This window comes from Eleutherodactylus coqui, chromosome 5 (assembly GCF_035609145.1).
Source record: "Eleutherodactylus coqui strain aEleCoq1 chromosome 5, aEleCoq1.hap1, whole genome shotgun sequence".
In the NCBI taxonomy this organism is placed as follows: domain Eukaryota; kingdom Metazoa; phylum Chordata; class Amphibia; order Anura; family Eleutherodactylidae; genus Eleutherodactylus; species Eleutherodactylus coqui.
The window spans coordinates 69,160,327-69,187,556 of NC_089841.1; the positions used below are offsets into that span (position 1 = coordinate 69,160,327).

Genomic DNA, 27,230 nt, shown 5'->3' on the forward strand with positions numbered 1-27,230 from the left:
AATGTCCTGGCAGTACACACATAGGGCAGTATAATATATCCCCCCACCCCCACCCCACCTGGCAGCACACACATAGGGCAGCATATAATTTATCTCCCCCCCAGCACACACATAGGGCAGCATATAATTTATCTCCCCCCCCCGGCACACACATAGGGCAGTATATAATTTATCTCCCCCCCCCCCCCCGGCACACACATAGGGCAGCATGTAATTTATCCCCCCCAGCACACACATAGGGCAGCATATAATTCATCTCCGCCCCCCAGCACACACATAGGGCAGCATATATTTTTAACTCCCCCCCCAGCACACATATAGGGCAGCATATAATTTATCTCTCCCCCCCCAGCACACACATAGGGCAGCATATAATTTTATTCCCCCCCCCAGCACACACATAGGGTAGCATATAATTCATCTCCCCCCCCCCAGCACACACACAGGGCAGCATATAATTTATCTCCCCCCCAGCACACACATAGGGCAGCATATAATTTATCTCCCCCGCAGCACACACACAGTTCAGCATATAATTTTATTCCCACCCCCCAAGCACACACATAGGCAGCATATAATTCATCTCCCACCCCCAGCACACACATAGGGCAGCATATAATTCATCTCCCCCCCAGTGATAGATAGCCCCTCCCCCCAGTAATAACCAGCCCCCTCCCCCTGTAATAAGTAGCCCCCACCCCCAGTAATAAGTAGCCCCCACCCCCAGTAATAAGTAGCCCCCACCCCCAGTAATAGGCAGCCCCCCCACCAGTAATAGGCAGCCCCCCCACCAGTAATAGGCAGCCCCCCCAGTAATAAGCAGCCCCCCCAGTAATAAGCAGCCCCCCCAGTAATACGCAGCCCCCCCAGTAATACGCAGCCCCCCCAGTAGTAAGCAGTCCCCCAAAGTAATAAGCAGCCCCCACCCCAGTAATAAGCAGCCCCCCCAATAACAGGCAGCCCCCACCCCTCAGTAATAGGCAGTCCCCCCCAGTAGTAAGCAGCCCCCCCTGGTAATAAGCACCCCCCCCAACCCATATACTTACCTCCTCCCTGCTGTCAGCGTCGCTCTCTCTCTGCTTGCCCTGATGTCAGTGTGTAGCCCGGCACGCTTCCTCCCCGAGTCCTCTCCTGCGGAACTAATGAAAAGGGGACTCGGGGAGGACGATCCTGGCTGCACACTGACGTCAGTGTGCGCCGGGATCAGCGCGATTACCAACGGGGAGCTGCAGCGCCCCCGCTGGTAATCGCATCAGCGGTGCCGCGGACCGGCGCCAAACACCTAATGGCCCGGTGGTTGGGGACCCCTGATTTAGAATGTCCTGGCAGTACACACATAGGGCAGTATAATATATCCCCCCCCCCGCCAGGCAGCACACACATAGGGCAGCATATAATTTATCTCCCCCCCAACACACATAGGGCAGCATATAATTTATCTCTCCCCCCCAGTAATAGACAGCTCCCCCCAGTAATAAGCACCCCCCCAGAAATAACCAGCCCCCCCAGTAATTAGCAGCCCCTCTCCCTGTAATAAGTAGCCCCACCCCCAGTAATAAGCAGGCCCCACCCCCAGTAATAGGCAGCCCCCCCACCAGTAATAGGCAGCCCCCCCACCAGTAATAGGCAGCCCCCCCAGTAATAAGCAGCCCCCCCAGTAATAAGCAGCCCCCCCAGTAATACGCAGCCCCCCCAGTAATACGCAGCCCCCCCAGTAGTAAGCAGTCCCCCAAAGTAATAAGCAGCCCCCACCCCAGTAATAAGCAGCCCCCCCAATAACAGGCAGCCCCCACCCCTCAGTAATAGGCAGTCCCCCCCAGTAGTAAGCAGCCCCCCCTGGTAATAAGCACCCCCCCCAACCCATATACTTACCTCCTCCCTGCTGTCAGCGTCGCTCTCTCTCTGCTTGCCCTGATGTCAGTGTGTAGCCCGGCACGCTTCCTCCCCGAGTCCTCTCCTGCGGAACTAATGAAAAGGGGACTCGGGGAGGAGGATCCTGGCTGCACACTGACGTCAGTGTGCGCCGGGATCAGCGCGATTACCAACGGGGAGCTGCAGCGCCCCCGCTGGTAATCGCATCAGCGGTGCCGCGGACCGGCGCCAAACACCTAATGGCCCGGTGGTTGGGGACCCCTGATTTAGAATGTCCTGGCAGTACACACATAGGGCAGTATAATATATCCCCCCCCCCGCCAGGCAGCACACACATAGGGCAGCATATAATTTATCTCCCCCCCAACACACATAGGGCAGCATATAATTTATCTCTCCCCCCCAGTAATAGACAGCTCCCCCCAGTAATAAGCACCCCCCCAGAAATAACCAGCCCCCCCAGTAATTAGCAGCCCCTCTCCCTGTAATAAGTAGCCCCACCCCCAGTAATAAGCAGGCCCCCCACCAGTAATAGGCAGCCCTCCCCAGTAATAAGCAGCCCGCCCCCAGTAACAGGTACCCCCCAGTAATTAGCAGCCCCCCCAGTAATAACCAGCCCCCCCAGTAATTAGCAGCCCCTCCCCCTGTAATAAGTAGCCCCCACCCCCAGTAATAAGCAGGCCCCCCACCAGTAATAGGCAGCCCTCCCCCAGTAATAAGCAGCCCGCCTCCAGTAACAGGCACCCCCCAGTAATTAGCAGCCCCCCCAGTAATAAGCAGCCCCCCCAGCAATAAGCAGCCCCCCCAGCGGTAAGCAGCCCCCCTCTGTAATAAGTAGCCCCCACCCCCAGTAATAAGCAGCCCCCCCAGTAATAAGCACCCCCCAAGTAATACGCAGCCCCCCCCAGTAATACGCAGCCCCCCCAGCAGTAAGCAGCCCCCCCCAGCAGTAAGCAGCCCCTCCCCCTGTAATAAGTAGCCCCCACCCCCAGTAATAAGCAGGCCCCCCACCAGTAATAGGCAGCTCCCCCCAGTAATAAGCAGCCCGCCCCCAGTAACAGGCAGTCCCCACCCCTCAGTAATAGACAGCCCCCCCCAGTAATTAGCAGCCCCCCCAGTAATACGCAGCCCCCCCAGCAGTAAGCAGCCCCACCCCCAGTAGTAAGCAGCCCCCCCCAGTAATAAGCAGCCCCCCACCCCAGTAACAAGCAGCCCCCCTCAGTAATAGGCAGTCCCCCCCAGTAGTAAGCAGCCACTCCCACCGAAATAAACAGCCCCCCTAGTAATAAGCACCCCCCCAATCCATATACTTACCTCCTCCCTGCTGTCAGCGTCGCTCTCTCTCTGCTTGCCCTGACATCAGTGTGTAGCCCGGCACGCTTCCTCCCCGAGTCCTCTCCTGCGGAACTAATGAAAAGGGGACTCGGGGAGGAGGATCCTGGCTGCACACTGACGTCAGCGTGCACCGGGATCAGCGCGATTACCAGCGGGGAGCTGCGGCGCCCCCGCTGGTAATCGCTTCAGTGGTGAGCGACGCCGCGGGCCACATAACACGAGGCAGCGGGCCGGATTCGGCACGCGGGCCTTGTGTTGAGAAGAAAAGTTCCCGGCGGTGCCACGGACTGGCGCTAGACACCTAACGGCCCGGCCCCGGTCCGCGGACCGATGGTTGGGGACCCCTGCTCTACACAACAGCTGGTCATAAGTGGCACTGTGCAGGGAAAATATCAATGAGAATACAGCTCTGCTGTTTAGGATATTGGTAGAGTGTCCTACTAATACAAAGTGTAATAAGTTACTGCAAATCTCCTCTGAAGGAAATCAGAAAATGAAATCTTATTTGCGTCAGGTTTTCATTATAAATTAATTTGTTAATACAGTCATGTTTTTATAGATTTATCTACATAAAGAAATCTTGCACTACTGCAGTTTTCACACTGGCCACTATAGCAATTTCCTATTGTCTGTAGTTCACTTCTCAGCTTTTCTGCATGAACTGTGAAATTTCTTTCTTAGTAAGGAGAGCTGAGCTAATGACAGCTCAATTGTACTGATGGAAGAGTAGAGAAGGCAGGATAGTAACAATATTACCCCCAGATAGGGGTCTGCAGCTTCCCTGTCACTACCTAATATTTGGGGAGGATCTATACTCCATCACTTCCTGTACACTAAGGACCCTTTAACATGTCCCGATCATCATTTAGCTTATCGCTGGATATGGGAAATTCAAACGATATGACTGTCCAGACATCGGGGACCTTTTTACCCAGAACAATTAATTCATTTTATCGCTGGATTGTGGAAAAATGAACAATAATCAGTCAGTGTAAACACTGTCAGTGACTTAACAATGAATGAAAATTCATTTGCCATTCAGTTTATGCAGGTATAAGAATCAAACACTGATCAGCTTGTGTCAACATTAGAGATGAGCGAGCACACTCGTCCGAGCTTGATGCTCGCTCGAGTATTAGGGTGTTCAAGATGCTTGTTACTCGTGCCGAGCACCACACGTTACTCGGGTCAATAACATTTACTTCCCTGAAATGTTAGTGCCATTTTCTGGCCAATAGACAAGCAGGGAAGGCATTACCACTTCCTCCTGTGACGTTCCAGACCTATCCCACCCCCCTGCAGTGAGTGGCTGGCGAGATCAAGTGACCCCCGAGTATTTAAAGCGGTCCCGCCTGTGGCTCGCCTCAAACACACGCTGGCAGAGATTAGGGACAGTGCTGCTGCTATAGGGAGAGTGTTAGCATCTGCAAGAACCCCAACGGTCCTACTTAGGGCCACAGCTCACCCAGTGCACTACTGTTGTGGGTGCTGGGAGCAGTTTTGCACAATAGATTTTTTTTTTTATATCGGACGTGCAGCCCCATTACAGCTATAGCGTTCTCAGGCTGCAGTGTGTACTATGTAGTATAGGGGCAGTATTGGTCAGGCAGGGACAGTGGGTAGTGTACAAGAACCCCAACGGTGCTTCTTAGGGCCACATCTTACCATGTGAATTACAGTTGTTGCTGCTAGGAGCAGCTTTGCACCAAATTTTTTCTTTCATCTTGGGCTCTGAAGAATATTGCGCTCTCAGTCTGCAGCCAATTCTACAGAGTATAGGGGCAGTATTGGTGAGGCAGGGACAGTGCTACTGTAGAATCCTGTCAACAACTACCCCAAAAAAGCACCTGTTTAGGGCTATCTGTGATCGTCTGCATTTAACTCCGTGGCTGCTGGTAGTTGTAGTACCTCATTATTGCACAGCTAGGCGTGCTTGCAGTCTTCCGAATAATTGTTTTCCTGGCTGCAGTTTGCGCTGTCTCACTCCAACTGCAGGCCAATAAGAATTCAAACATTTTTTACACCGCTGTGTGTCTGCTGCAAACTGCACGCACGGTGACAGACCCCCATAGAGCGAAACTCACATTGGCGCAATCTAGCCTGCATTGCATTGCATTGTACAAAAATTACCAAAAAAAAAAAGGAAAATCCTTACGGCTAGCTGTGACTCTCTGCATTTCACTGCATGGCTGGTGTGAGCTCAGGAGTATCAGTATTGCATATTGCACAGCTAGGCGTGCTTGCAGTCTTCTGAATATTTTTTTTTCTGGCTGCAGTTTGCGTTACATAAGCGCTGTCTCACTCCAACTGCACGCCAATAAGAATTCAAAAATTTATTACACTGCTCTGTGTCTGCTCTATTCATAATTCACCATGCTGAGGGGTAGGGGTAGGGCTAGAGGACGTGGACGAGGACGCAGAGTTCCAAGTGAGGGTGTGGGTATAGGCCGAGTTCCTGGTCCAGGTGAATCACAGCCGGCTGCTGCGGGAGTAGGAGAGGAAAGATTCTGGGGTCCCCAGCTTCATATCACAATTTTTGGGTCCACGTCGTAGACCTTTATTAAAAAACGAGCAGTGTGAGCAGGTCCTGTCGTGGATGGCAGAAAGTGCATCCAGCAATCTATCGACCACCCAGTCTTCTACGCCGTCCACTGCTTCAACTCTGAATCCTCTGGCTGCTGCTCCTCCTTCCTCCCAGCCTCCTCACTCCATGAAAATGACACATTCTGAGGAGCAGGCAGACTCCCAGGAACTGTTCTCGGGCCCCTTCCCAGATTGGGCAACAATGGTTCCTCTCCCACCGGAGGAGTTTGTCGTGACCGATCCCCAACCTTTGGAAAGTTCCCGGGTTCCGGGGGATGAGGCTGGGACTTCCGGCAACTGTCTCAAGACCTTTCAGTGGATGAGGAGGACGATGAGACACAGTTGTCTATCAGTGAGGCAGTAGTAAGGGCAGTAAGTCCGAGGGAGGAGCGTACAGAGGATTCTGAGGAAGAGCCGCTGGACAATGAGGTGACTGACCCCACCTGGTGTGATAAGCCAACTGAGGACAGGTCTTCAGAGGGGGAGGCAATTGCAGCCGCAGGACAGGTTGGAAGAGGCAGTGGGGTGGCCAGGGGTAGAGGCAGGGCCAGAGCGAATAATCCACCAGCTGTTTCCCAAAGCACCCCCTCGCGCCAAGCCACCGTGCAGAGGCCAAGGTGCTCAAAGGTGTGGGAGTTTTTCACTGAGACTGCGGACGACCAACGAACAGTGGTGTGCAACCTTTGTCACACCAAGATCAGCCGGGGAGCCACCACCACCAGTCTCACCACCACCAGCATGCGCAGGCATATGATGGCCAAGCACCCCACAAGGTGGGACGAAGGCCGTTCGCCGCCTCCGGGTTGCGCCACTGCCTCTCCCCCTGTGCCCCAACCTGCCACTGAGATCCAACCCACCTCTCACGACACGGCACGAGCATCTCCTGGCCTGGACCCACACCCTCACCTCCGCTGTCCTCGGCCCCATCCAGCAATGTCTCTCAGCGCAGCGTCCAGCTGTCGCTAAGAGAATCATTGGAGCGAAAGCTCAAATACGCCGCCACGCACCCGCACGCTTAAGCTTTAAATGTCCACATAGCCAAATTGATCAGCCTGGAGATGCTTCCCTACAGGCTTGTGGAAACTGAGGCTTTCCAAAACATTATGGCGGCGGCGGCTCCGCGCTATTCTGCCCGCAGTCACCACTATTTTTCACGGTGTGCCGTCCCAGCCCTGCACAACCACGTCTCCCGCAACATTATACGTGCCCTCACCAACGCGGTTACTGGCAAGGTCCACTTAATAACGGACACGTGGACAAGCACAGGCAGGCAGGGCCACTATATCTCCCTGACGGCACATTGGGTGAATTTAGTGGAGGCTGGGACCGAGTCAGAGCCTGGGACCGCTCACGTCCTACCCACCCCCAGAACTGCGGGCCCCAGATCGGTGCTGGTATCTGCGGCGGTGTATGCCACCTCCACTAAACCTTCCTCCTCCTTCTCCTCCTACGCAACCTCTGCCTCGCAATCCAGATGTGTCTGCAGCAGCACGTCGCCAGCAGTCAGTGTCGCGTGGCAGCACAGCGGTGGGCAAGCGTCAGCAGGCCGTGCTGAAACTACTCAGCTTAGGAGAGAAGAGGCACATGGCCCACGAACTGTTGCATGGTCTGACAGAGCAGACCGACCACTGGCTTTCGCCGCTGAGCCTCCAACCGGGCATGGTCGTGTGTGACAACGGTCGTAACCTGGTGGTGGCTCTGCAGCTCGGCAGCCTCACGCACGTGCCATGCCTGGCCCACGTCTTTAATTTGGTGGTTCAGCGGTTTCTGAAAGGCTACCCACACTTGTCAGACCTCCTCGGCAAGGTGCGCCGGGTCAGCGCACATTTCTGCAAGTCCAACACGGACGCTGCCACCCTGCGGACCCTGCAACATCGGTTTAATCTGCCAGAGCACCAACTGCTTTGCGACGTGCCCACACGGTGGAACTCTACGCTCCACATGTTGTCCCGGCTGTATGAGCAGCGTAGAGCTATAGTGGAATACCAACTCCAACATCGGTGGCGTAGTGGGAGTCGGCCTCCCCAATTCTTTACCGAGGAGTGGGCCTGGATGGCAGACATCTGCCAGGTCCTTGGAAACTTTGAGGAGTCTACCCAGATGGTAAGCGGCGATGCTGCAATCATTAGCGTCCCCATTCCTCTGCTATGCCTGTTGAGAAGTTTCCTGCAAAGCATAAAGGCTGACGCTTTGCGGTCGGAAACGGAGTCAGGGGAAGACAGTATGTCGCTGGATCATCAGAGCACCGTCATGTCTATATCTCAACACGTTGAGGAGGAGGAGGAGGGGGAGGAGTCTGAGGAGGAGGAGACAGCTGGTCCCACTGCAGAGGGTACCCATGCTGCTTGCCTCTCATCCATTCAGCGTGTATGGCCTGTGGAGGAGGAGGAGGAGGATCCTGAAAGTGATCTTCCTAGTGAGGACAGCCATGTGTTGCGTACAGGTACCCTGGCACACATGGCTGACTTCATGTTAGGATGCCTTTCTCGTGACCCTCGCGTTACACGCATTCTGGCCACTACGGATTACTGGGTGTACACACTGCTCGACCCACGGTATAAGGAGAACCTTTCTACTCCCATTCCCGAAGAGGAAAGGGGTTCGAGAGTGATGCTATACCACAGGGCCCTGGTGGACAAACTGATGGTAAACTTCCCATCCGACAGCGCTAGTGGCAGAAGGCGCAGTTCCGAGGGCCAAGTAGAAGGGGAGGCGCGGAGATCAGGCAGCATGTTCAGCACAGCAGGGGAACACTCTCCATGGCCTTTGCCAGCTTTATGGCTCCCCAGCAAGACTGTGTCACCACTCCCCAGTCAAGGCTGAGTCGGAGGGAGCACTGTAAAAAGATGGTGAGAGAGTACGTAGCCGATCGTACCACCGTCCTCCGTGATGCCTCTGCTCCGTACAACTACTGGGTGTCAAAGCTGGACACGTGGCACGAACTTGCGCTGTATGCCCTGGAGGTGCTGGCTTGCCCTGCGGCTAGTGTCTTGTCAGAGAGGGTGTTTAGTGCAGCTGGGGGAATCATCACGGATAAGCGTACCCGCCTGTCAACTGACAGTGCCGACAGGCTTACACTCAAAGATGAACAAAGCCTGGATTTCCCCAGACGTCTCTTCTCCACCAGCAGACAGCAGCGGTACCTAAAGATTATTTTCGCTGCAACCGCGGATGCAAACATTGTTCTCTATCACCTAAAAAAATGGGGACCTTTACCTTTTTTCAATCTGTGTATGATATTCGTCCTCCTCCTCCTGCTCCTCCTCCTGAAACCTCACATAATCACCCCGAACGGGCAATTTTTCTGTGGCCCAAAAGGCTCATATAACTTTTGTAAACAATGTTTTTAAGTTTATATGTTTCAATTCTCATTAAAGCATTGAAACTTCCACCTGAACCAATTTTTATTTTAACTGGGCTGCCTCCAGGCCTAGTTACAAATTAAGCCACAGTAACCAAAGCGATTATTGGATTTCACCTGCCCTCTGGGTTGGGCATCGGCAATTTTTCTGGGGTACATTTGTACTGTCGGTACACCAATTTTTTGGGCCCTCGCCTAGAATGTAATCCAAGTAATTTTATGGGCTTCGCCTGCACTCATGGTACACCAATGTGTCTGGGGTTGGCCTACACTTTTGTTACAGAAATGCAACTCTGTTCTGCCTACCTATACTTCTGCCATAGTAATGCTAGAGGGGTCTGACTATACTTCTGCAACAGAAATGTAACTTCGGTCTGCCGATACTTCTACTCCTGAAATGTTACCTTGGTTTGTGTATACTGGTACTACTGTAATGTTATTAATACTGGGCTCTGCCCATACTGCTTCTACAGAAATGTTACTGGGGCCTGTCTGTACTGCTACTACTGAAATGTTGCAAATACTGGGCTCTGCCCATACTGCTTCTACGGAGATTTTACTGGGGCCTGTCTATACTGCTACTACTGAAATGTTAAAAATGCTGTGCTCTCCCTATCTTTCTGCAATGGAAATGTTAATCTGCTGCTTTGCCTATACTGCTTCTACGGAAATGTTACAGGGGCCTGTCTGTACTGCTACTACTGAAATGTTAAAAATACTGTGCTCTCCCTATACTGCTGCAACAGAAATGTTAATCTGCCCATACTGCTTCTACGTAAATTTTACAGGGGCCTGTCTATACTGCTACTACTGAAATGTAACTAATACGGGGCTCTGCCCATACTGCTTCTACGGAAATGTTACTGGGGCCTGTCTATACTGCTACTACTGAAATGTAACTAATACTGGGCTCTCCCTATACTGCTGCTACGGAACTGTTACTGGGGTCTGTCTTACTGCTACTACTGAAATGTTACAAATACTGGGCTCTGCCCATACTGCTTCTACATAAATGTTACTGGGAGGCCTGTCTATACTTCTGCTCCTGAAATGTTACCTTGGTTTGTGTATACTGTTACTACTGTAATGTTACTAATACTGGGCTCTGCCCATACTGCTTCTACGGAAATGTTACTGGGGCCTGTCTATACTTTTACTACTGAAATGTTACAAATACTGGGCTCTCCCTATACTGCTTCTACGTAAATGTTACTGGGGTCTTTCTATAGTGCTACTACTGAAATGTTAGAAATACTGTGCTCTCCCTATACTGCTGCAAGGGAAATTTTAATCTGCTGCTTTGCCCATACTGCTTCTACGGAAATGTTACTGGGGCCTGTCTATACTGCTACTCCTGAAATGTAACTAATACTGGGCTCTCCCTATACTGCTTCAATGGAAATGTTACTGGGGTCTGTCTATACTGCTACTACTGAAATGTAAGTAAAACTGGGCTCTCCCTATACTGCTTCAACGGAAATGTTACTAGGGTCTGTCTATACTGCAAGTACTGAAATGTTACAAATACTGTGCTCTCCCAATACTGCTGCAACGGAAATGTTAATCTGCTGCTTTGCCCATACTGCTTCTACGGAAATGTTACTGGGGCCTGTCTGTACTGCTACTACTGAAATGTTACTAATACTGGGCTCTCCCTATACTGCTTCTACGTAAATGTTACAGGGGTCTGTCTTTACTGTTGCTACTGAAATGTTACTGGGGTCTGTCCCTACTGCTGCCAATGGAATGTTACTGGGGTCTCTCCCTACTGTTAATACTGAACTATTACTGGGGTCTGTCTATACTTAGACTACTGAAATGTTACAGGGGTCTGTCTATACTGCTGCAAATGAAATGTTACTGGGGCCTGTCTCTACTGTTACTACTGAACTGTTACTGGGGTCTGTCTAAACTTGTACTAATGAAATGTTACTGGGGTCTATCTATACTGCTGCAAATGAAATGTTACTGGGGTCTATCCCTACTGTTACTACTGAACTGTTACTGGGGTCTGTCTAAACTTGTACTAATGAAATGTTACTGGGGTCTATCTATACTGCTGCAAATGAAATGTTACTGGGGTCTATCCCTACTGTTACTACAGAACTGTTACTGGGGTCTGTCTAAACGTATACTACTGAAATGTTACTTGGGTCTGTCTATACTGCTGCAAATGAAATGTTACTGGGGTCTGTCTGCACTGCTGGAACTGAAATGTTACTGGGGCCTGTCGCAACTGATACTACAGAACTCTTACTGGGGTCTGTTCCTACTGCTGCCAATGAAATTTTACTGGGGTCTGTCTGCACTGCTGGAACTGAAATGTTACTGGGGCATGTCACAACTGATACTACTGAAATGTTACTGGGGCATGTCACAACTGATACTACTGAAATGTTATTGGGTTCTGTCTATACTGCTGCAAATGAAATGTTACTGGGGTCTGTCTGCACTGCTGGAACTGAAATGTTACTGGGGCCTGTTGCAACTGATACTACAGAACTCATACTGGGGTCTGTTCCTACTGCTGCCAATGAAATGTTACTGGGGTCTGTCCATACTCTTACCACTGAAATGTTACTAATTGTGGGCTCTGCCTATACTGCTGCTACTGCTATGTTACAGGGTTGTGGAAACGGAGGCTTCCCAAAGACATGATGGTCGCGAGGCCGCACTACTAGGTCCCCAGGCGCGACAATTTTTCAGCTACGCGGTTACTGGGAAGGTGCATATAACCACGGACACGGGGACAGGACACGTACTGCCTCAAAAACATCCCCCTCCTCCTCCAACTATGAAAACATTCTTGGCAAATGCTTTCGCAGTGGTGCATCTGGCGGCAGTCCAAGAATTTCACCTTAAACGACACAATAAGAAAGCCCCACCACCACCAACCCCCGCCACGGCCCACTTAATCCTGGCCACATTCCGAAAACCTACTAAATAAAACCTCGCTAATAGGTCCACACTCCACAACTTAATCCTGGCCACATTCCGAAAACCAACTAAATAAAACCACGCTACTATGTCCACACTCCACAACCTCACCCTGACCACATTCCGAAAACCAACTAAATAAAACCGCGCTACTAGGTCCACAGTCGCAACAATTTTCCACCAACGCAGTTACTGGGAAGGTGCATATAACCACAGACACGAGGACAGGACACGTACTGCCTCAAAAACATCACCCTCCTCCTCCAACAATGAAAACATTTTTGGCAAATGCTTTCGCAGTGGTCCGTCTGGCGGCAGTCCAAGAATTTCACCTTAAACGACACAATAAGAAAGCCCCCCCCACCACCCCCCGCCACGGCCTACTTAATCCTGGCCACATTCCGAAAACTAACTAAATAAAACCGCGCTAATAGGTCCACACTCCACAACTTCACCCTGGCCACATTCCGAAAACCAACTAAATAAAACCGCGGTAGTAGTCCGTTATCCCTAGCTGAAGCTTTCAGCTGACTGGTAGAGCAATGGTGGCTTCCAACTTGTTGGTACTGCTAAGTCCAAAGATAAGCGTACAGCTGAGGTCGGAATACAGGTGACTATAGAACACAGCATACCTGCAGGGCAAGGGACAGAGTAGCTGCAGGCACCGATCCTTGGTGGAAGCAGGCCAGCTGAGAACCACATACTGCCTGAATGATTTTCGACTGACCGATGATGAGGCCTTTACTTGTGATCATCTTTGGTAATTCCTAAGAAAGATCCGTGGTAGTAGTCGGAAACTTGGATTGCTATTTGCTAACACTTTGAAATGGACAACAGAAAACATATGAATGAAGCCTTTCCATATTTCAGCTTGAGATGAGGAGGAGTGCAGACTTTCAGTACCTTGAATATCCTTTTCATTGCAATCAAATGCCCCTCTCGTCTCAGAAAATACTAGCTTTTCCACATAGGTGTTGTCTATCTGTCTATACTCTTACTACTGAAATCTCACTAATACTGGGCTCTGTCCAAACTGCTGTAACGGAAATGTTACAGGGGTCTGTCGATACTGTTACTACTGAAATGTAACTGATATTGGGCTCTGCCTATACTGCTGCTACTGAAATGTTACTGGGGTCCGTCTATACTATTACTACAGAAGTAAAACAAAAAAAATGAGATTAATGGCGCTCCAATGTAGGGTGGAGAGAAATGGCGCTTTTCTGAAATAAAATAAGTGAAGGGACTTACCCCAAACGCAACCGTACCCTGGATATGGGGTAGCGGTTTCGTCCAGATTATCCGAGAAGACAGGTGATATTGATTGCAAAATCCAAAGAACTGCTTTCTCTACAAATTCTCGTTTTACTACAGAAGTGTTAATAGGGTCTCCCTAGACTTCTGCAACATAACTGTTAGTGGGGTCAGCTTATACCTTTGCTACAGGACTATTACAGGGGTCTGTGCATACTATGGGTTGCACTAAGTGTTCCCATCGCGGTGTTCAAAGTACATGGCCCAAAAAAAACTAACCCAGACTGACTAGGGCATGCAGTGTGGGCCAAAGCCCACCTGTATTTAATCTGATGTTACCTCAGCTGTGCAGGGCACTGCAATGGGATTTATTTATGTACCGCCGGTGGGTTCCAGGGAGCCACCCATGCTGTGGGTCCACAGGGACTTCACATAGGGGAGTTGTACCTGCCTGTGTCTATTTATAAAAAAACTATCCCAGACTGACTGGGGCATGCAGTGTGGGCCGAAGCCCACCTGTATTTTATCTGACGTTAGCTCTGCTGTCCAGGGCACTGCAATGGGATTTATTTATGTTCCGCCGGTGGCTTCCTGGGACCCACCCATGCTGTGGGTGCACACGCAATTCACATAGGGGAGTTGTACCTGCCTGTGTCTACTTATAAAACCCCCCAGTCTGACTGGGGCATGCAGTGTGGACCGAAGCCCACCTGTATTTAATCTGACGTTAGCTCAGCTGTGCAGGGCACTGCAATGGGATTTATTTATGTAACGCCGGTGGGTTCCAGGGAGCCACCCATGCTGTGGGTCCACAGGGACTACACATAGGGGAGTTGTACCTGCCTGTGTCTACTTTTAAAAAACCCCAGTCTGACTGGGGCATGCAGTGTGGGCCGAAGCCCACCTGTATTTCATCTGACGTTAGCTCTACTATCCGGGGCACTGCATTGGGACAAACTAGAGGAGCAATACAGCGCTAATGAGACGTGCACAGCTACGCTAGCATTGGAGTCTGCTCTAGGCCCATGATTGCTGAGGGTTTGTGCAGAGGCCTATGTCCTGGGTGCAGTGAAAGTCCACTTCCTGCCTACGATTGCTGAAGCTGTGGGCCGAGGCCTATGTCGTCGGTGCGGTGCAAGTCTGCCATGTTTGGCCGCTCAGATTTATTAATTGTTCATGTCTTTGGTTGCCTAGGACCCACCTATGCTGTTGGTGCCCACTTAGTTTCCATCGCAGTGTTTGACCTGTCTGGCACAAAGACACTGACTGACTTGGGTAGGGGGCAGAGTGCAGATGGCTTTCCCCTTGTGGTGTCGATTGAGCTATGCGACACCTTGACAGAATGAATAGTGTGTGGCACATGGGTTCCCCATTGCTATGCCCACGTGTGCAGCTCCTGATGGAGGTGGCACAGGATTGGATTTCTCATTGCTTCTGTACAGCATTGTGGGCTATCGCCCCACCCCTTTTAAAGAGGGTCGCTGCATGGCCCTGCCACCCTTTGCAGTGTGTGCCTCCGGTTCCTCCTCATGGCAGATGCACTTATAAATAGACATGAGGGTGGTGTGGCTATGAGGCCAGCGTGTGGCATGAAGGCAGCTGAAGGCTGCGCAGGGACACTTTTGTGTGCGCTGCGGACGCAGGGTCGTGTGGGGGGTTGGGCAGCATGTAACCCAGGAGAAGAGGCAGCGGTGTGTCCCGCAGGCAGTGATTGTGCTTGGTTGGAGGTAGTGTGGTGCTTAGCTAAGGTGTGCCTTGCTAATGAGGGTTTGTCCGAAGTAAAAATTGTTAGGGGGGGGCCCACTCTTGCCACTATTGTGGCTTAATAGTGGGACCTGGGAGCCTGAGATGCAGCCCAGCATGTTGCCCCTCGCCTGCCCTATCCGTTTCTGTGTCGTTTCCATCACTTTCTTGGGTTTTCCAGATTTTCACAAATGAAAACCTTAGCGGAGCATGGGTCATATACAAAAATGCTCGAGTCTCCCATTGACTTCAATGGGGTTCGTTACTCGAAACGAACTCTCGAGCATCGCGGAAAGTTCGACTCGAGCAACGAGCACCCGAGCATTTTGGTGCTCGCTCATCTCTAGTAAACATGCAATCATTCATCTGTGAACAACTGCCCGTTTACTCTGAATGGAGGTATGTGCCTGGAAGCGATCTGCCTCCATTCACTGAACGATTGAACGTTCTGACAATCGTCCCAAATAAAAGGACTATAAAGACCCATTTAGACACAATGATCATTGCTCAAAATTCGCTCCAAAAGTTGTCTTTTGAGCGATAATCGTGGTGTCTAACGCATGGCCAGCGTGCAGATTTCGTTAACGATTCGCTCATCATTGTCTTTCAGCAAGACAACTATGGGTCTTGTCAGTGCCGCGCGCGGAGTTCTCAGCGGAATACTGCTGATACTATTGTTTCAGCTGGTATCCAGCTCGGAGAACACAGCTGGAGTATGAAAAAGATAGCGCTCCAGCTGTGTTCTGCATACCCTGCTCGGAGCGCACAGCTGTATACAAGCTGTCTTTTAATCTGGCTTTAGCCTGAAGAAGAAACGTTACGTGGTTTCAAAAGTTTGTACATCTAATTTTCTGGGTAGCTAATAAAGGTATCACCTCCATATTACTTTTTTTTGTTTTATACAAGAGTATTTAATATTACATGAAACTAAAATGAAATGCATGAAATATTCCCTTTATGATACAGTATAACTGAACCTTCCAGCTTCTGCACCCCCCGAAAGAAAAGCAGATGATAATGACAAGAACAAACGATGAAATGTCCTGGATCCATAAATCATGTAGAGTGATCTTTGCCCACTTATGCCCATAGTATGCTCCCAGTGATGAATAAGAGCTGAGGATGCCCCTCACTGGCACTGCCACCAGCAGGAGCTGGGCACGCTGCAGCAGGAATGGATTTTAATTTCTTACAGTATGAAAAGAGATGATAACGGAGAAAGGACCTGTAGTCCTTCCTGTAATCACTTCTCTTTGAATCCAAAAAGAAAATCTGGTGATTCCTGATGTGATGGAGGTTCTTATCTTAAGCCTGGACAACAGTTGAGTGATGAACACATCCATAGGACTGCACTGAGCTGCACATCATGATTTACCTATTTTCTCACTTGGTCCCTGGATACACTACAACTTTAGTTATTCACCTGTGCTTAAGTTTAGAATTATACACTAATCACATCCATAGATATAAATTTATCCAGACAACGTTTCTGCAACAGGTAGATGCACAGATGTCATGACACAACTATACCCATATTTGTACAATAGACTAGACATGTAGTTGTAGCATATTAACTTCCAGCAGTTTTGGATGAAGGAATCCCCTGCCACAGCTGTCATAGCTGTGGTAGAGGACCGCAATGGTCTCCCATTGCTTTACATGGGGCCAGCGCTGCTGCCGCCCCATTAAAAGCAATGGCATGCAGGCAGCTTCCACAGGAATTTTTAGAGAAGGGCTTTGAAAAATAAATGTCTTTGAAAAAAAAAAAAAAAAAATTGTATGGTAAGAAAAAACCTATACAAGTTTGGTATCATAGTAATCGTACCGACCCATAGAATAAAGTTAGCATGTCGCTTTTGTTGCCGTTTGTGTGCCGTAAAAACAAGACGCACTAAAAGATGGCGAAACGTCGTTTTTTTTTTTTTATTTTACTCCACTTAGAATTTTTTAAAAGTTTTTCAGTACATTATATGGTACTTCAAATAGCACCATTGAAAAATACAACTCGTCCCGCAAAAAAACAAGCCCTCATACAGCGACATCGATGGATAAATAATGGAGTTACGAATTTTTTGAAGGGGGGAGGAAAAAACGAAAATGGAAAAAGAAAAAGGGGCCGCGTCATCAAGGGGTTAAAAACCCCCCCAAAATACTACATCACTCCGGCGCACTTCCCCTCTGCAGCTCCGGCACTTGCTTGTAGTTTTCAGTCAGCGCTTCCTGGTTAGAGATTCAAAAACTCCACTGGCTCACATCTGCCTATCCAACGTTCTGGAAACATCTCATCTAACCAGTCACAAACACAGAGTGAATAATAAGCTGGGGCCCCATCCCGCAGCCACCACATGCTGTTGAAAATATCCCAGTCCTGGGTGATAGGATAAACAGTGGTGAAGCAGATCCAAGTAACTATTTGCTGTCACAGATCCCTCAAAAAAGAAGAATGGGCCCATCAATCCCTGATGCAAAATTCCTGCCCAGAACACCACACCAGGATAATTGTCATTTCAGGGTTTTCTGATCACCAATAAAGACAGTTGTGTCTGGTACCACCTTCGGACACATGGAACTTGGCCACATCAGTCCACAGCACTCGTCGTTGTAATTACATAAAGCGTACACGCTTCCAATTTCAACAGGCGACGAATTGAAGCTCGCTGTCACTGAGGAATTCAGTAACATTCCAGTTCAAATGTGTAGGGATTAGAGATGAGCGAGCGTACTCGTCCGAGCTTGATGCTCGTTCGAGTATTAGGGTACTCGAGATGCTCGTTACTCGAGACGAGCACCGCGCGGTGTTCGAGTCACTTCCATTTTCTTCCCAGAAAAGTTTGCGCCGTTTTCTGGCCAATAGAAACACAGGGAAGGCATTACAACTTCCTCCTGTGAAGTTCCGGCCCTATTCCACCCCCCTGCAGTGAGTGGCTGGGGAGATCAGGTGACACCCGAGTATATTAACTGGGGCCGGCCGCGGCTCGCCACAGATGCACGCTGAGAGACATTAGTGAAAGTGCCGTCCTGCTGTAGCTGCTATAGGGAGAGTGTTAGGCTGTTATCTTCGTCTTCAAGAACCCCAACGGTCCTTCTTAGGGCCACATCTGACCGTGTGCAGTACTGTTGAGGCTGCTTTTAGCAGTTTTGCACATTTTTTTTTTTTTGTATATCGGGCGTGCAGATCATAGCGTCCTCAGTCTGCAGTCATTTTACTGAGTATAGGGGCAGTACTGGTGAGGCAGGGACAGTGGTACAGGGAAAGAGATATACTGGCTATATAGGCAGTGGGCTTTTTCAAACTAATTGGAAAAAAAAATCTTTGGGCTGCCTGTGACCGTGTTCAGTTTACTGCGTGTCTGCTGGGTGTGGTAGTCGCTCATTATTACCCAGCTAAGCGTTACAGCAGGCTTGTGCATAATTGTTTCCTGGCTCCGCTGTGTCCGTTACATGATCGCCGTCATCCCGGCAGAGGGAAAGTATGCATATATACGCTGCATACGGTGTCTGTCTGGTTTTTCACCTCACCATTTTAAAAAATTGAAGCAAAATACTTAAGGCCTACCACTGGCCTGTCTTGTTGGCTACTATTACTGAAATGGGCGGTTGGGCAGCATGTTACCCAGGAGAAGTGGCAGCGGAGTGTCATGCAGGCAGTGATTGTGCTTTGTTGGAAGTAGTGTGGTGCTTAGCTAAGGTATGCCATGCTAATGAGGGCTTTTCAGAAGTAAAAGTTGTTGGGAGGGGGGGCCCCACTCTTGCCGCTATTGTGGCTTAATAGTGGGACCTGGGAACTTGAGATGCAGCCCAACATGTAGCCCCTCGCCTGCCCTATCCGTTTCTGTGTCGTTCCCATCACTTTCTTGAATTGCCCAGATTTTCACAAATGAAAGCCTTAGCGGAGCATAGATCCCATACAAAAATGCTCGGGTTGCCCATTGACTTCAATGAGGTTCGTTACTCGAAACGAACCCTCGAGCATCGCGGGAAGTTCGACTCGAGTAACGAGCACCCGAGCATTTTGGTGCTCCCTCATCTCTAGTAGGGATGCATGTGTTCATGTGACTTATCTCCAAGGTTGCACCGATCTTGAGGGTGCGATGGTTGATCATTATGTCAAAAACAAACATTTGATGTACTTTCTGAATTTTAAATTATAATTTCCATGTGTTACAATTTAGGTAATTGAACTAGTTTTGTAATAAAAATGATATAACTACTTCTGCACTATCCTCTATTGTGCACTAGTGGGGGCCTTATCATAACTATAGTTCAGTAATAAAATAAAAAGACATATCTCTAGGTGATATTAAATAGGATTTGTTACTTTCACCATTCAGTCTGGCTCAACACCATTTGCTATATTTAAAAGTTTACTCTACTACTTGGACTTTTTTTTCGAGTAGTCTTTGCTCTTGGCACAGTGCCAAGTTCTAGATGTGACCTCTCAGAAGTGCACAAAACTCTGTAGAGCTGCCAACATCTGCAGAGTTGTATATAGGGGACTCCTGAACCACTGGTATAATATAGTAATAATTGTATAATAATTGGCATGAAGGAAAACCCAATGAGAATAAATGGAATCATACCTACCTACAGGTAAGCAATCCATGTCTGAAAAGAAAAGCAGATTGCAATGTTTGAGAACTGCATTTCACATTAAAGTGGTTATCTCATAAGGACAATCGCTATCTACATGTCACCCTAAATATATAGAATTCATAGAGGGGGTACCCCACTTGGGACCCTCCAGTGAGCCGGGCATGCTTTTAATGGATGTCCATTTATCTGAATGGTCACTATGCAGTATTTGTTCCTGCAACAGGACAAAAAATTGGTTTGGACTATTATTGAGTAGTAGGGTAGTTATGGAATAATGAATATTCATATACAGCTGTTACAGATAAGCTTTATAGAATATTAGTAATGTTTCAGTCCTGAGAAACCCCTATAGAATAATATTTTCACATGGGGCACACAGAATAGTATATTGTTGGATGGGAAGCTGAAGTTTCCCCCAAAATACACAGCAAAACAGCTGCAAAAATAACACCTAAACCCAGCCTAAACTCCCCCAGTGCGAGCCAAAACGGCACCCATCTGTATACTAGCACACTTTTCTTCAATAGTTTATGTGATGATAATAACATAGTTCAGAAAAACAGAACTTACCACCCGGAGAATTAACATACATGTCTGAATAGTCGTCGTAGTCTTCTGAAAAGTAAGAAGGAAAAAAAAAAGAAAAAATAGATCATGTGATTTTTTTTTTCTTCACATCGGTCCCTTCCAAATGTTCCACATAGATGTTATTAATTATTTAGGAGATAGCAGCTCTGAAATCCACATGTAATACCTATATGGGATGACTGACTAAAATGGCATCACCTGTGACAACCCCATATAGAGGCAAATCTCACCACCAGTGTTGGCCTGAAGGGGGCTGTCAGGGCCTTGGCAAAGGGTCACACGGGTCCCTCAAGGGAGGAGTTGGTAGAGCCCCCGTGACATTCCTAACTACTACTCCTGCCATCTCCTTAGTGTTGTGCCCTGCGTCTCGGTCGCTACACTGGGAGGCTCTCTTGAGGACCTGGTTGCTGCCATAGAGACACAAGTTGCTGTGATGTGGAAGTGAAACCAAAATGAGACACAGAGCAAATAAGAGAGTGATAAGTGCTCCTATGTGCAAAACCGAAAGCAGAAGAAGCAAGTCAGAGTCCATGTGTGTAAGCAGAGGACAGCTAATGGGGAGAGACAGTCAGGATATGTGTGTAGGCAAAGGAGAGCTAATGGAGAGAGACAGTCAGGATTTGTGTGTGTAAGTGGAGGAGGGCTAATGGGAAGAGCCAGTCAGGATCTGTGCTTGTAAGAAGAGGAGAGCTAATGAGGGGAGGGGGGGGGGGGGAGTGTGCATAAGCAGAGGACAGCTAATGGGTTGATCCAGCCAGGATCTGTGTGTGTGTGTGTGTGTATAAGCAGAGGAGAGCTAATGGAGAGAGACAATCAGGATGAGTGTGTATAAGCTGAGGACAGCTAATGGGGGGGATCCATTCAGGATCTGTGTGTGTGTATATAAGCAGAGGAGAGCTAATGGGGGGATCCATTCAGGATCTGTGTGTAAGCGGCGGAGAGATGACAGGTGCTGAAAGAGAACCAGCTGAGGAGAAATTCAGCTGAATCAAACCAGAGAGAGTGGGCCATCTGATAAAAGGGAAGACTGATCCTGAACTGAGTAAATCTTGAGCAGAGAGTAGGACAGAAGAGCTGAGGGAGCTTTGGTCAATGACCTCCTGTCCTTGAGAGAACGGGGACCAATAAATGTTGGCATCTGAATCCACAGCTTTGCCAATCTCTGTGTGAAGAAAAAGACTGAATTGATCCCGGATGGGTGGTAAGCCCATTTCAGTTAAAAGCGTCATTGCTGGGTTTAAGGAGTGGTGAAAGGTGTGTCCTTTGGGCAAAAAAAGGAGTGTAGACAGGACTGTTCTGAAGTGAATGCTGGGCCCCCGTGTTTTATAATCTTTAATGTTTCGGACTTTATTCACAAATGTTATGCAATATTTAGGTAGTGAGCCTTACTATGGAGCAAACTGCACAAACAGTGGGCCTCATTTATCAAAACTGTCTAACATAAAAACTGTCTTTATTGCCCATAGCAACCAATCACAGTGCAGCTTTCTTTTTATAAACTGCTCTGCAATAATTACATCTGTACTTCCAGCCTCTCGATTGGCTGGAATCGGCACATGTGACGGGGGTGGAGCTACGCGATGACACATACAAGGGGGCGGAGCCAGAACGCCGCTGCTGCCGGACCGAGCCGAAGGGAAAAGACCCATCTGCGCAAGCGCGTCTAATCGGGCGATTAGACGTTGAAGTTAGACGGCACCATGGCAACGGGGACGCCAGCAACGGAGCAGGTAAGTCAATAACTTCTGTATGGCTCATATTTAATGCACGATGTACATTACAGAGTGCATTAATATGGCCATACAGAAGTGTATACCCCCACTTGCTGCCGCGGGACAACCCCTTTAAGTGAATGGCAGCATCTGAGTTCTAGTGCCTGACACAATACACAGATGTAAATTACTGAAGGGCTCCTGTTAGATCAGACTGGTGTTGGGTGAGGATGGTGCTGATTGTTGGAGGAGGATGGTAGTGGGTCCTATCAATGCAGATTGAGATTGTATTTGGCAGTTATGGTGTTGGTTGATGATGGTCATCATGAGTTTGGGAATGAATGTTAGTGAGTAATGACGGTAGTAGGTTTTGAGGGTGATACTTGAGCATGTCTTAGGTGATGAGTATGTTGGGTCATTACAATATAGGATAGTGATAGTGTGTACACTTCCTATAACATCCCATCTGTTCTCCATAATAAGCTAAAGCAGAAGATAAGGTTTTGCAAACCTGACAAACATGAACTGGTCATCATCATGAAAGCTATTAGGTGAAGAAAAAAAAAAGAGAATTAGCTTTACATACCAGACATCAAGTAAGCTGTTAAGAAAAAATAGAAAGAGAATTAGAGCTGTGACACTACAAGTCTATGTTCACTTTACAAGTTAAATAACTAAGGAATATGATAGAATTTATTGCTAAAAGTATATTGGAGATGAATTTGTTTTCTGTTTGTCACTCTGCGGATTCTCTGCATGATCCAGATTTCTTTTGATTGCCTCCATTTTTAGCTGATAGGTGGTGGACTTACCTTGTCATTGTCTGCAGTTGTAAATGGAGGAAGACTCCTTCCAGGGCTAATTACAGGTGATTCTTATAAGAAAAATTAGCTAATAGTAAGTCTACACTTAGCGGGCATTGCTGATTTATGACCACACTATCCATTTACATGGTTACTGCTATATGTGATCCTACCCTAAGGGCTCATTCACATGAGCGTGTTTTTAGCATTGCTAAGCAGCACTCAGAACGCACTTTTATAGGAGCCAATAGGTTCCTATAGAAGCGTTCGCATGGACAATTGTTAGACGCGCTGAATCAGCGTGTCTAACAAAGATAGGACATGCGAGTGCAAACTCACATGTCAGTTCTGAGGTGAGTGCAAAGATAGGACATGCCCTATCTTTGCTGCGTGTTTTCCATAGGCTCCTATGGGAGCCTTGAAAGCACAGAGCAAGCGCCTCAGATCGTGTGAATGGGCGACTTTATGGAGCTTGCAGCTTAGCAGCGCGAAAACAGCGCTCGTCTGAATGAGGCCTAATACTGTATACTCAGTGCCAACATTGGATCTGAGTACACCTCCCATTATAACCTATCACACTGCGATGCGATCGATAAATCATGTTTTATATTCTAATCTTTACGTTTTTTGTTACCATTCCTGTTATCCACTATATGGTGAACTTAGGAGACCTTTCTGGAAAAATTGCACCAAAAAAGTGGTAGAACGTGCATTAGAAGATTGCCATGGGCCATTTATAATCTTCTATGACATAACAGGTGGATCCATCAAAAGGGCACAACTAAACAACTCACAATGGCTGCGCAAAATATATTGCTGACTAGCTCCATTGTTTGGAACACAATATCAGTGTACAATAGCCAAAAATATACAAAGGAGTGTGACAGAGGCAGTGAGTTGCATCAAATATTATGTCGTTTGATTTATCTTAATATAGTTAGTGCAAGTTTTGCCAAATTAAGTGACTCTTTTGTTAACTCTTTCTTACAAAACTATTACTACTGTCACTACATTAAGATATGCCATATATTACTGACTGCGGTGTTCAACCGCTGGGAACCCCCTTGAATCCCTAAAGCAAAAGCACCCCAGCACTAGTAAGGAAGAGCAGCTCTTTAGCTGCAAAGGAATTACGAGGGGAGGAGGTGTTGTGTTGTATGTTATGAAAGCATACATCTCCACAGAGATTGAAGCTTCAGAGCATGGGAGTTCTGTAGAAACTATTTAGGTAAGAATACAAGGAGAGAACAGAAAGGACACCATTGTAGGCATTTACTATAGGCTGCCTGGACAAGCAGAAGATATTGATGAACTCTTTCTACATCACATGGCCAAGCTCTCAAAAAAGCATGACATAGTGATTATGGAAGATTTTTAACCATGCAGACATTTGTTGGGAATCTCAGGTAAAAGTAATGGATGCAACAAATTCTTATCCGCTCTTGCTGACAACTTTACCTCCCAAAAGTTAGAAGATAAAACAAGGGGATCTGCTATCTTGGATCAAATTCTTACCAACATGTAGTAAATGGTTGAGGAAGGAAGAGTGGTTGGGACCTTAGGAGGCAGTGACCACGCTATCATTGAATTTTGGAGAACAAGGGGAGGAAGACCTGAGAAAACTCAGACCTCAAGGTTGGATTTCAGAAAGGCACCTTTTAATGGACTCAAAAAGAGGATAAGAAGGATCCAATGTCTGGATGTTCTTAAGAACAGAAATGTCCAAAGGAAGGATGGAAAGTATTGTGAAATTAGATTTTCAAAGCACAATTGTTAACAATCCCTAAAAGAAGGAAAAATGGGAAGCATTTAAAGATACCTGGAGGGATCAACACAAAACTTACATGCTCAAAGGGAAGAAAAATATGTTTAAATATTCCCCCCCGCTTTCCATTTGGTAAAGAAAAATATAATGCAGTCTGCAGAAAGTATAGGGCAATTTAAGTCCCTATCCCTTAGATTGGAAAAGGGCAAATGTTGTCCCAATCTTCGAAAAAGGGAAGAACATGGATGCAGGAAGCTACAGGCCTGTGAGCCTGACTTCTATAGTGGGAAAGATCTTTGATCAAATTAATAAACAGCATATATGCAAGTGCTTCGATGAGAATGGAGCAATTAACTAGAGCCAGCATGGGACTAATCTAATTTTCTTCTATGACAGAACCACCGACTGGGTTGATTGGGAAAATGCGGTGGATATAGTATATCTTGACTTCAGTAAAGCATTTGTCAAAGTATCTCATACCATCCTTATTGAAAAAAATGACCAATTATGGGATGGACAAAGCAACTGGTTGAGTGATTGTACTCAAAGAATGATCATAAATAGCTGCACATCCAATGGGAAGAATGTATCAAGTGGGGTACCACAAGGCTCTGTCCTAGGCCCAGTGTTTTTCCAACATTTTTTATAAATGATCTGGAGGAGGGAAACTAATCAAGTTTGCAGATGACACAAAGCTAGGAGGGATAGCTAACACTAGGGAAGAGGGAAAGAGGATTCAAAAAGATCTAGAAAAGCTTGAACAGTAGGTGGTGACTAACAGAATGGTATTTAACAAGGATAAATACAAGGTCCTACATCTGGGCAAGAAAAAGGGGAAAAAAAAACAGAATGGGAGGAATTGAGCTAAGCAGCACATGTGAAAAAACTTGGGTATACTAATAGATTACAGTCTGAACATGAGTTAACAGTAAGATGCAGCAGCAAAAAAGGCTCGCACAATTCTTAAGACAAGCATAGAGCCTAGATCACAAGAGATAATTATCTGCCTCTACTCTTCCTTACTCAGATCTCATCTGGAATACTGTGTCCAGTTCTGGGCACCCCACTTTAAAAAAGACAGACAAACTGGAGCAAGTTCAGAGAAGAGCTACAAGGATGGTGAGCGGTCTGCAAATCATGTCCTATGAGGAACGGTTAAAGGATCTGGGAATGTTTAGCTTGCAAAAAAGAAGGCTGAGAGGAGACAATAGCTGTCTACAAATATCTGAAGGGCTGTCACAGTGCAGAGGGATCCACCCTTTTGCACAAGGAAAGACTAGAAGCAATGGGATGAAACTGAAAGGGAGAAGGACACATTAGATATTAGATAAAACATTCTGACATTAAGGATGATCAATGAGTGAAACAGGTTACCACGGGAGGTGGTGAGTTCTCCTTCAATGGAAGTGTTCAAACAAAGGCTGGACAAATATTTGTCTGGGATGATTTAGTGAATCCTGCGTTGAGCAGGGGGTTGGACCCGATGACGCTGGAGGTCCCTTCTAACTCTGTTCTACGATTTTACAACTCAGCCCAATTGACTAGAATAGTGCCCTATTGTGGTGCTCTACACAACAGCTGGTCAGAAGTGGCACTGTGCAGGGAAAATATCAATGAGAATACAACTCAGCTGTTTAGGATTTTGGTAGAGTGTCCTACTAATAAAAAGGGTTATAAGTTACTGCAAAGAAGAAAATGTCCTCTGAAGGGAATCTGTCATCAGAAAATGAAATCTTATTTGCGTCAGGTTTTCATTATAAATTAATTTGTTAATACAGTCATGTTTTTATACATTTATCCACAAAAAGAAATCTTGCACTACTGCAGTTTTCACACTTGCCACTATAGCAATTTCCTATTGTCTGTAGTTCACTTCTCAGCTTTTCTGCATGAACTGTGAAATTTCTTTCTTAGTAAGGAGAGCTGAGCTAATGACCGCTCAATTGTATTGATGGAAGAGTAGAGAAGGCGGGATAGTAACAATATTACCCCCAGATAAGGCTCTGCAGCTTCCCTGTCACTACTGAATATTTGGGGAGGATCTATACTCCATCACTTCCTGTACACTCTAAGGACCCTTTAACATGTCCCGATCATCATTCAGCTTATCGCTGGATATGGGAAAATCAAACGATATGACTGTCCAGACATCGGGGGCCTTTTTACCCAGAACAATTAATTCATTTTATCGCTGGATTGTGGAAAAGTGAACAATAATCAGTCAGTGTAAACACTGTCAGTGACTTAACAATGAATGAAAATTCATTTGCCATTCAGTTTATGCAGGTATAAGAATCAAACACTGATCGGCTTGTGTAAACATGCAATCATTTATCTGTGAACAACTGCCCGTTTACTCTGAATGGAGGTGATTGTGCCAGCGTGCAGATTTCATTAACAATTCGATCATCGTTGTCTTTCAGCAAGCTGAAAGACAACTATGGGTCTTATCAGTGCCGCGCACTGAGTTCTCAGCGGAATACTGCTGATACTATTGTTTCAGCTGGTATCCAGCTCGGAGAACACAGCTGGAGTATGAAAAAGATAGCGCTCCAGCTGTGTTCTGCATACCCTGCTCGGAGCGCACAGCTGTATACCAGCTGTCTTTTAATCTGGCTATAGTCTGAAGACGAAACCATATGTGGTTTCAAAAGTTTGTAATCTAATTTTCTGGGTAGCTAATA

At 47.4% G+C, this 27,230-nt stretch overlaps 1 protein-coding gene across 2 annotated transcripts in view; it reads right to left on the reverse strand.

Annotated features, from left to right (window-relative positions):
* LOC136627520 (von Willebrand factor A domain-containing protein 5A-like) overlaps positions 1-27,230 on the reverse strand; it is a 217,266-nt gene that overhangs the window by 19,195 nt on the left and 170,841 nt on the right. For both annotated transcript variants that reach the window (XM_066602699.1, XM_066602698.1), the window contains exons 18-20: positions 22,490-22,522; positions 20,249-20,293; positions 19,670-19,690 (exon numbers count right to left, since the gene is read on the reverse strand). In XM_066602699.1, the coding sequence (XP_066458796.1) occupies positions 19,670-19,690; positions 20,249-20,293; positions 22,490-22,522 (99 nt within the window). The remainder of the gene's footprint in view (positions 1-19,669; positions 19,691-20,248; positions 20,294-22,489; positions 22,523-27,230) is intronic.